Source organism: Scardinius erythrophthalmus (genome assembly GCF_964197995.2).
Source record: "Scardinius erythrophthalmus genome assembly, chromosome: 21".
Classification (NCBI taxonomy): Eukaryota; Metazoa; Chordata; class Actinopteri; order Cypriniformes; family Leuciscidae; genus Scardinius; species Scardinius erythrophthalmus.
Window position 1 is genome coordinate 1,227,774 of NC_138241.1, and position 11,535 is coordinate 1,239,308.

Sequence of the window (11,535 nt, forward strand, 5' to 3'; positions counted from 1 at the left end):
GGGTCTGAGATGTTTTCTGTGTCCTGGAGGTCTTCTGACATGCTCTGACATTTGTGTTTATTTCTGTTACTTGTGACATTTTCATGGCTAAAGTCTGATTACACTGTATTCAGCACAAACTCTGCTACAACAATATGTCAGCAGCATGTAGTTTGTAGTTTTGAGATAATGATGTTTATGCATGGTTTGTGAAAAAAACAAAAAGAAAATTGTCACTGAAATAAGGTCATGAAGCTTTATGCGAGGAGGCATGAATCATCATGAATATTGATGTGTTTAATACCTGAGAAAGACAAAGATCCTCCCATAATGGCCCTATCAGGTGCTATCAGGCTGAAAGAGTCCACTTCCACCAGGGAACACCACTGTCATGAAAGGGTGTACCTGGTCCACAACAATGTTTAGATAGGTGGCATGTGTCATATTTACGTCCACATGAATGGCTGGAACAAGGGTTTTCCAGCAGAACATGCCATCCAGTTCTCGAGCCTTGTCTTTGCTGGCTCCTTTAAGCCCTTCGAATCCCCCCTTATTGGCATCACCTAGCAACTCGGATCTGCCTGAGGCTTCCAGTTCGCAAGCTTTGCCAAAAGATGTCGTTCCCCTGGCTTTATCTCAATCTTCTGAGCCCCTCACTCCACCTTGGCCCCTCTCCCCCTCGGCTCCACCTGGGATTGTCATCCTTATGGCTCCACCGGGGACCATCATCCTTATGGCTTCACCGGGCCTCCTTACCCCTCCGGCTCTGCCTTGGTCCGTCCATTTTCTCTTAATCCAGGGGTCTCCAGTCCTGCAAAGTTTAGCTCCAACCCCACATAAACACACCTGCTAATCAAGGTCTTACTAGGCAAATTAGAAACTACTAGGCAGGAGGGTTGAGGCAAGTTGGAGCTAAACTTTGTAGGACAGAGGCCCTCCAGGAGCAGCATTGTACACCCCTGTCTTAATCTAAGCATAGTTTAACAAAAGCTGTCAAAGGACAGATATTAGTTTATGAGGACAAATTGTGGTCATAATTGAATTTTGACTAAATGAGTTATTCTGTTCTGCCTTTGCATAACAGTCTAATCATATTTCAAGGCTCCTTTCTTGAGATTATTTCCAGGGACATAAATTAGTGGTAGCCCTATACTGGAAATGAAAGCTTTAGCATAAGTTCTGTCGGGAAGACTCAATTACTACATAACCTATTGCCTTCACTTCTATCCAATCATATTTTTATGCACACTGTATAAAAGCTTGGTACTTACACATGTTTGAGTTCACAGATACTGAAGCGACGATTACCCCATCCTCCCCACCACCACCACCAGGATGGTCCTGTCCATACCTCCCGGGGGGGTCGGCTGCGCCCCTGCCTTCGTCTTCAGGCAGGAATTGCAGATCCGATACCCTCGGATTATACACTACGGACGGGGCCTACACCAAATGACTTTGTATATTATCAGCTTGCTGAGCTGTCAATAAATGTACGATTTATTGAAATAATTCTCCCGAGTCTTTCTGGTAGCAATGTGAAAATATCCAGATTCAATCTTTAATTTTTATTGTATGTTAGCATGGATATAATTTTGGGTGTAATGGAACGCGATGGATTGGACTTATTGCTCTTACAGTAGTGCACTCGCCTGCTGTTTGTTTTAGTACAGATGCTGTCTTACATAGGCAGAATGTAAGAGTAAACTCGCTTTATTGTATTCGCTAATCCACTATATTCTATAGATCAGATTGATCAGGTCTATGCATATTTAACTAGTGGGTGGATTTGAGAGGTTGTATTGTTGAATGGGGTGGTCACTGTGCTTTCTGTGCCTATAAAACTGAGTCATGTCAGTGACAAGGACCAGGGGGCTAAACTGACAAGCATCCTCACACAGAATCTGAACTGGGGACTGACAAACATGGACAATCAAACAATCCAATACTGCTTTCCAAACAACAATTTGTCTTGTACCAGAAGTATCCGACCTGAAGCAGAGTACATCATTGTGTACATTTTCATTGCTGTAACATCAGTGTTCACCGTGTTTCTGAACCTGTTGGTGATCATCTCCATCTCGCACTTCAAGCAGCTCCACACTCCCACCAATGTGCTGATCTTCTCTCTGGCAGTGGCTGATCTGATCGCAGGACTGATTCTCATGCCAGTGCAGGGAATGAAACTGATTGAGCCATGCTGGTACTTTGGAGAAATATTTTGCTCAATATTTCCTCTTATTCTTTATGTTGTTGTCGTGGCATCTCTTGGTAATATGATTATTATTTCTGTGGATCGATACATTGCTGTGAATGACCCTTTGCGATATCCAATAAGAGTCAATAATAACAGAGCTGTTGTTTCTATTGTTGTAAACTGGTTATTCTCCTTGTTTTATTCGTTTTATCTGTTGTATGAGTTTTTACTGTATCCAGAGAGGAACCACACATGTATTGGAGAATGCATACTTGTTGTTACATTGGAAAATCTTCTAATAGATGCTTTTGTTTGTTTAGTGGCTCCTTGTTGCATAATTATTCCTTTATATGTGAAAATCTGCTTTGTAGCAAAACGGCAAGCTAAGCATTTAAATTCAGTCACAGACAAAAAGGCCAAATCAGAAAAAAAGGCTGCAAGAACCTTAGGGATTGTAGTACTGGTTTATCTTCTTTTTTGGACACCGTACTACATAGTTACTCTTTCTTTTGGGCATGACGAAAATGACACTCTTATAATTAACGTAATGTATTGGATGTTATGCATGAATTCTTGTATGAATCCACTTATATATGCAATGTTTTATCAATGGTTTAGAGTGTCAGCAAAATACATTTTGACACTGAAAATATGTGAACCTTCATCGGCATACTTAAATCTGTTCCCAGAAGAGAAATGATCACTTACACTCTTGCATGAAGCACAATTGTAAATTCCGTCTGTCTATGAATGTAATAGTTCGGGTTCTTGTGTTAAGCACTTCCTTATTAAACATTAGATGACACCAGAATCTGTGCAACACCTATGTTTGTGAATAGTTTAAATATTCTGCCTATTATGTATGAACATTGAGAACATGAACATGTGTGAGTAACAGTGAGTAACATTTTTGCTCTCTTGAAGGCCTTAAAATGACTAAGTCAACTACACCATTATCTTTCAATACAAAGTAATCTTTTTTTTTTTTAAAGAAAACAAGACAATGAAAAATATTTCAATTGAATTGTGGCCGCAATTTTTTCTGTTGTAATGAGCTTAAATAAATATGTTCAGATATATGTTTATGTGATATGTTTGAGTAAAAACATATACAGTGTTGCCATCTTTGCTCTGTGTCTGAATTTCTGCATTTGTCCATGTTGTATGTGGTCATATTTCATAATGCTAGGTTTATGTGTATATATATATATATATATATATATATATATATTAGGGCTGTCAAAAGATTAATCGCGATTAATCGCATCCAAAATAAAAGTTTGTGTTTAAATAGTATATGTGTGTGTACTGTGTATAATTAAATTTGTATATATAAATACACACACATGCTTGTATATATTTAAGAAAAATGTGTAATTTATATATAAAAAATATATATTTATATATAATATAAATTATATATAAATATATACAGTATATGTATGCAAATATTTCTTAAATATATACATGCATGTGTGTGTATTTATATATACAAAATAATTATACAGAGTCTGAACATAAACATCATCATCATCGTCAAATCAGTATTTGTCTTTATCCTTTATCCAACACCGACATGAGCTTTTTGTTTCTTTTTCTTCCTCTGGTTTGCTCACTGGAGGAATAAAGGATTAAAGAATTATGGAATAACTTTCTAGTGGCTCCCTGATAAACATTCTATGTCTAATCTTATCTGACAAGTAATGACTGATACTAACTGTTGCATTTACAAACATATATTTATACAATAATACTATATTAGCTGTACCTTCTCTTCGACTGTCATTTCAATCATATTCTCTCATTCTTTTTCCTCTCATTTTCTTGCTCTGTTTCTCATCCTGTCCCAAAAAAAGCTTGTTTCTGCTACGGAATAAAAACACAAAAGGCAATTGTGACTTTTTATCTCACAATTCAGACTTTTTTTTTTTTTTTTTTTTCATAAATGTGAGATGTAAACATGCAATTGTGAAAAATAAAGTCAGAATTGTGAGATATAAACAATTCTTAAAACCCAGAACAAAACCTATTGCGTTTCTTTAGTCTCAAGTCTTGCCCACATAAAAAAAATCAGGCGTGTGCACGATACGCACAACTTTAATGGCTTTATCAGATTATTCGAGAGATTATGCCCATTTCAGTGTGTTTGGAATTTTAAATGAACACTGACTAGTTACTTGAAAATTCCTGAGAGAGATTTAAAAAAAATGGCTTTTTCATTGTTTGGATTTATTTACAATACAACATAATCCAAAGATACACAACAAAGGACAAAAAACCACATTATTGAACACACAGATCTAAAGACAGAGACTTGAATAGTCACATAACTTTGTGCCATTCATGAAACATTGTTACGAACTGCTCCGAGACACGAGGGTAGAGGATCCAAAAGCAGCTTTTATTAATTATCCAGAATTGTAATCCAACAAGCAGAGGGTCAAGCACAGGAAGACAGTCCGAACAAACAAACAAACAAACAAACCAAAACAAAACAGGCAGGGGTCAGAGGCACAAGAGTAATCCACGGGACAGGCAAGAAATCAAAAAATCCAAGAGACAAGAAAACCAGGGAAAATGCTCAGAAGTGCAGTGCAACAACATACAAAACTTTGCAGTGAGTGAATGAGTGAACATGGTATAAATAAACTGAGACTAACAGGGTGATGAGACACAGGTGAATGCAATCAGTGATGATGAGTCCGGGCAGTGAGTTATGGGAAATGTAGTTTGTGAGGGAGTGATAATAGTCTGGTGTGGATTACCCTCTGGTGGCTCTCAAGGGCACTCCAGCTGGTGACCGTTACATAGTACCCCCCCCCCCCCTCCCCCCCTCAAAGGAGCAGCTTCCAGACACTCTAAAATTGTCCAGGAGGGAGGTGGAGCGGAGGCGGACCTGCGGGCGGGATGGAGGGCTAGGCCCGTGGAGCGGAAGAGGACCTGGAGACTGCAGCAAGACGGGAGGCCTGGTCGAAGCAGGCAGTGCAGGCGACCAGGGCGGAGCAGGCAGTGCAGGCGAACAGGGCGGAGGAGACGACCCTTCAGAAGCGTAATCCAACAAGCAGAGGGTCAAGCACAGGAAGACAGTCCAAACAAACAAACAAATAAACAAAACAAAAACAAAACAGGCAGGGGTCAGAGGCACAAGAGTAGGGATGGCTGACGCAAAACTAACGTTCCGAAGCTTTGCGAGATCCCGAAGCACAGATGTTTCGAATCACTGATCCGAAGCGTGATTCAAAACACCCATGTCACGTGACTACAGCTAATTGAAGCTTCGGAGTATTTCACAAGTGTTTCGACAGGTGGCATGGTCCGCCAAATCAGCGTTTGATTGACGGGGTTGGGAACAGACCACACAATCACACATCTATAAAAGTGAAGTCAACGCATCTTGACCTCATGGGTTTTTGTGAGAGGAGTTTGATTTTGAGATAGCGGATTTTTGGTGATATAGTGACATTTATAGTGCGATTTGTTTAGTTATATTTAGGCTTACATTTAAATTTACACATTGACTGATAGGCTAGAGACAGAGTATACATATAGTGACACACTAATAGATGCATAGATAGAAATATATATATAGAGAGAGATTCATAGAGAGATACATATATAGATACATAGATAGATTATAGATAGATACAGAGCCTATATAGATACATAGATAGATACATATAGATACATAGATAGATTAATAGATAGATACATATATAGATACATAGATAGATTAATAGATAGATACATATATAGATACATAGATAGATTAATAGATAGATAGGCCTACATAGATAGATAGATAGATAGATAGATAGATAGATAGATAGATAGATAGATAGATAGATAGATAGATAGATAGATAGATAGACAGAAAAAAATGGAGGCTCCACAGAAGAGATGCCGTACATCTGTGGTGTGGGAGCATTTCCATTTGGAAACCCCAAATAAAGTGAGATGCATGTATTGTGATCGGCAGCTAGCCTACTGCAACAATACATCATCCATGATGTGCCATTTAAGGAGCACTCATCCTGCCATTTTGCAGGGTGCAGAGGATGGTAGCATTCCCCCTGTACCTAGGCCTGCTACTGACACTGCTGGGCCATCTAAGCAAGGTATGCATTGATTGAAATATAATTATAATTGAAGTACAATAATAAACTGTTGGGACACTGTTTAGAAAGTCCATAGGCCTGTATCAACCTAAGCCCTACAACCTAACATCCCAATCACAACTGCCAATCATGTTAAAAACAGCTGGAACCAAGGTTAAAAAATGTGGCATTTGGAAATCCTGCCAAAGCCCAGGAAGCTGAAAAGCACATCACAGTGGAGTGTGCTTCGCTGCTGCGTTCAAACACAACTCCTGGGGCCTATACCATGAAGCCGGTTTAGGTGGCTAGCCAGCTATGTTTCAGTTTAGTTTCCGCCAGCCCTGGGTTTTAGGTGCTATGAAAGTAGCTCGGCTTTAATCGGTGTTCGTTGCCATGGTATTTTACGCTGCACGGCTAACCTGCTCCGGGGCAGGCTATGTTCTGGATTCAAGATCTCAGATTGAAGTTTGAGCAATCAGCTGAGAGTAAAGAAACATATAGTTGACGTAACTTATTCCCAGTGTCTGTTGCAATGACTTCACCTTTTCTTCCAAATCCGGTGGACATCTTAGCGCAAATTGTTAGACGAGCACTTCGTAGAGAAAGAGTTTTTAGCCAGACAAAATCCCCTTGCCTTTCCTGATAGTTACTTGTATGAAAGATACAGATTTTCCATGGAAGGAATATCTTATCTTTGCTAACTTCTTAGGCCGCACATAAAGAATTTAACAAGTCAAATTCATGCACTTACTGTACTGTACTTACTGGTATTGCGTTGCGTTTTTCCACAAGTGGTACATACTTGCACAGTCGGGGATGCACCTAGGGGAAAACACGGTTTGTCGAAACATTCGCAAGGTGGTCCTCGCTCTGCAGGAGTGCATTAATAGTTTCATAGTGTTTCCCGGACATTTATCGACCATGTCCATAAAAGAGGGCTTTTATAAAATTGCCGGTAAGATATATTGATAGGGTGACATCACATGAACACTTTTTTTTTTTTTTTTCAAAAAGCAAATTTCACAAATGTACTATACAATACAGTACATGTAAAGAATTATTTTAAATCTTTTTTATTATTATTCTGTTAATCTTATGATAGGATTCCCTAGACTCATTGCAACATGTATGCAGTCTATTGCTCCAATCTCCACTGCTCTAGGAGAACATGAGGCAGATAATAGGAAGTCATTTCACAGCCTTACTGTTCAAATAGGCCTACATGTGAGATGATTATTTTCTGTGAGATGAATATTTAAATTAATAGTAACATTAACATATATAACAATAATCTACTAAACATTTCATCTGCAGATGACTTGTGGTCATGAACGTATGATCATAAGTTTGGATGCCAAATGGCCTGGCTCCAGTGCATGACCAGGAATTTTCCGTGAGTCTGTGTTGTGTCAGCGCTTTGAGGAAAGCAAGTTAAATTTGGTACAGTACAAAACACTGTTAATTTGAACTGAGATCGAAAAACCTACACAATAACCCCCTATCATGACCCTCAGACAGGGCCACAGCACCGCTTCAGTGTGGCCCTCAGTAAAACCAGAGTGAAGACAGAGATGACCTTTGGCATCCTAAAGGCACATTTCAACTGTGTTCGGCACTTAAGAGTCACCAGAGCGGGCATCACAGATAGTGGCTGCATGTGCCATTCTGCACAATATAGCCACCAGTAGACAGGAGCGAGAAACACCACAAAACCAGCTTCTCCCCGATGATACTGACCCGATCACACTTGACCACCCAGCTGATGCAGATGTAGATGCAAGCACCATACAATATTACACTTAATAAAAGCACACTGAAACAGATAGGCCTCAAACTGTTTTATTGGTTTTGTGGGATGGGAGGGAGAAAAAGAGCAAGAGAAAGTTGCATTAATAAATATTCATACTAAAGTGTTACTTGGTTAAATAAGTTCACATACTGAGATCAGTTTTATTCAGATGTTTGATCTCCAATTTTTTTATTTTTATTTGGAGCCTCCTCAGCTCACAGTCCAGCTCCTGTAGTGAACAGTCTAGTTCGAGACTCCTTTAGTGTGCAGTCTAGTTCAAGTCTCCTTTAGTGAACAGTCTAGCTCAAGTCTCCTTTAGTGTGCAGTCTAGTTCGAGACTCCTTTAGTGAACAGTCTAGTTCGAGACTCCTTTAGTGAACAGTCTAGTTCAAGACTCCTTTAGTGTGCAGTCTAGTTCAAGACTCCTTTAGTGTGCAGTCTAGTTCAAGACTCCTTTAGTGTGCAGTCTAGTTCAAGACTCCTTTAGTGAGCAGTCTAGTTCAAGACTCCTTTAGTGTGCAGTCTAGTTCAAAACTCCTTTAGTGTGCAGTCTAGTTCAAAACTCCTTTAGTGTGCAGTCTAGTTCAAAACTCCTTTAGTGTGCAGTCTAGTTCAAGACTCCTTTAGTGTGCAGTCTAGTTCAAATCTCCTTTAGTGTGCAGTCTAGTTCGAGTCTCCTTTAGTGTGCAGTCTAGTTCGAGGCTCCTTTAGTGTGCAGTCTAGTTTGAGGCTCATTTAGTGTGCAGTCTAGTTCGAGGCTCCTTTAGTGTGCAGTCTAGTTCGAGTCTCCTTTAGTGTGCAGTCTAGTTCGAGGCTCCTTTAGTGTGCAGTCTAGTTCGAGACTCCTTTAGTGTGCAGTCTAGTTCGAGTCTCCTTTAGTGAGCAGTCTAGTTCGAGGCTCCTTTAGTGTGCAGTCTAGTTCGAGTCTCCTTTAGTGTGCAGTCTATTTCGAGACTCATTTTGTACAAGGCCCTGACTGAGTCTGTTTCCACCTGAAACATCATTCCACCACAAACATGATCATTACAAGTTTTCTGGAGGCTCATCAAATCACAAAAAGTTCCTTGACTTCCTACAAACACAGGACTGACTGTAATTGATGTCAAGGGTTTTAAATCCTTACCTTGTTCACATTTCTTCTGAAGCCCATTGAGGTAGAGGCCTCAGTTTTTGGGGCAGGTTGTGAAAAATCCTACAATAAAAGAGACGTGTAAGGGCCAGTCCCTTTATGCCACACATTGAAATGTTTGCCATAGTAAAAAGCCCAGTGCATTCACATCAGCAACTGTCTCAGAACACACAGACAGTGTCTTCATCATTTCCTCCACCCCAATAAATAAAAGTAGGCCAATATAAAGCATAACTGTTGTAAAGCAGGTTATGTTTGGTGTTCTGCCTCCCGTACTCATATAGGTAGGGAGGAGTTTAAAAGAGCTGGTCTACTACCTGTACATCTAAGAGTAGAACAACTTAAGTTAAATCATATGTTTAACATTGTTAATGGTCATGCCCCCAAATATTTATGCTCTAACGTAAACATGGTCCATACGCAGCATGGCTATAATACTAGGGCCAGCATCCGCTCTTGCATAGTTCCTAGAGCTACAAATGCAATTAAAAATTATTTCTTTTATACTGGTATCATGGCATGGAATATTTTGCCTACTGCTACAAAACTCCTATCATCAAGAGGGATTTTTAAAACACAGGTTAAAAAAACATTTATGGGATAGGCTAAATTAGTTATTAATAGTTTGGAGAGTCTTTATAGTGTTTTTATTTTGTTTTAGTTTGTTTTACGTGATGTTTTTTTACCCTCCTCTTTATATTGTATGGGTTTGTTTTTGTTTTTGTTTTTCTTTATTCTTGTCCATTATGTTTCTGTTTATTGTTTTACAGTGTGTAACACCAAGGACCATGCTGGAAATAAGTATTTTTACTTTAGCATGTTATCCTTTTGGATTACTGTTTCTTTCTTTTTGTACCGGTTTGATCCAGAAATAAAATCAATCAATCAATCAATCAATCATGTTTGGTGTTCTGTCTGCTGCACACTGACCTCTGTGTGGGAGACTGTGTGTGTGTGTGTTGGCTTCAACAGGGAACACTGTATTTCCCTCTACTGCAGAACATAGAGTCAGCCATATTTACAACTTAAAAAAGTAGTAATGTATTGCACATGTAGGCTACCCAGTGTTACTTGCTAAGAGGAGCCAGCACCAGGGTCAGATTGTACAGCACCTGTAATCCCATCCATAATCGGCCGTCCCTTATTGCTACTCAGAGCCAACTCCTCCGCCAGTGTATTCTGGAGGAGTGGCCTTCCACCGGTTTTCTGAATTTCACTCTTTATTTCTGTTTGCTGCAAACAATTGTTTGTGATAAAATGTTCACAAAAATAATAAAAGGTTGTGGTAAATACTCACCTTTTTGAAATATATTTTTATATTTTGTCTTTATCTGCTGTCAAGAACGTTTGGAGTTGGGGTTGCATCTAAAAATCAATGAATATTAATCTAGTAGGCCTATATATACATGCAGATTTTTTATATATTATAAAAATAGGCTAAAATATATACATCATTTTACATGAATATAGAACACTGCTTTGGCAGCAGACCGTATTGAGCTTGAAATACATATTTAAATTCATCGTAATTCTGAATGATTATCTCTTGCTCCTCAGCGGAAAAATATATCGCTCTCGCTCTATCCATATCGAACGCGATTGGTTGTTCGGTGCCAACATCACTTTGGTATGTGCACACGCTCGTAGAGTAATCATAGCTTAAGGATCAAAGCCTGAGTTGACAGAGAAAGTTGATGAGCTGCATCATAGTACCAATAAAGCCTGATTCGACTCAAAAACAATCCTGTAACCCCGAGTTTGTTCAACTACCATCATGGTACAGGCCCCTGGTGAGCAGTTTCAGTCTATGTTATGTTATGTTATGTTATGTTATGTAATCTGATTCATGTAATTTATACTTCATATATGCCGTCAGTTTAGGATTTGTTACTAAACAAATGATGTCACAGTGGAAGTGAAAAAATACCTCAACGATGCGTTTTTGCCCAGAACTCATGATCCCCTAACTTACTGAAAAGAGAGAGCAGTAATCTTTCCTCATTTGTATGTCCTTGCTAAAAAAAATCTTTGCATGCCTGCAACAAGTGTCCCTTGTGAGAGGATTTTTTCAAAGGCTGGAGAAATTATCTGTAAAAAAAGAAGTATCTAAGTCCTTCCACAGCAGAGAAATTAATATTTTTGAATAAAAATCTATAAAAAGTGAGACATTGTGGCTTGATTTCTCTTATTAATATTCATTTTTCATGCTAAAACTCACAAGTACAGTAGCTCGCGGCCTCGTGCATTACGTGCTGAACGCATGCGCTCAGAATCTTTAACCTAACTTATATCGTTAACTATGTCCTGCAATTCATCTGCATAAATCGCGTAGAAACTTAGTTATAGCATA

The 11,535-nt window shown here is 39.0% G+C and overlaps 1 protein-coding gene across 1 annotated transcript; it reads left to right on the forward strand.

Annotated features, from left to right (window-relative positions):
• Nucleotides 1-439: 439 nt before the first annotated feature.
• LOC308681661 (trace amine-associated receptor 13c-like) lies at nucleotides 440-2,873 on the forward strand (the record flags this gene model as incomplete). Its single annotated transcript, XM_081350742.1, has 2 exons — nucleotides 440-753; nucleotides 1,835-2,873. The coding sequence occupies 2 exons, from the start codon at nucleotides 440-442 to the stop codon at nucleotides 2,871-2,873; spliced, it is 1,353 nt and encodes a 450-aa protein (XP_081206868.1).
• Between the last annotated feature and the right edge of the window lie 8,662 nt (nucleotides 2,874-11,535).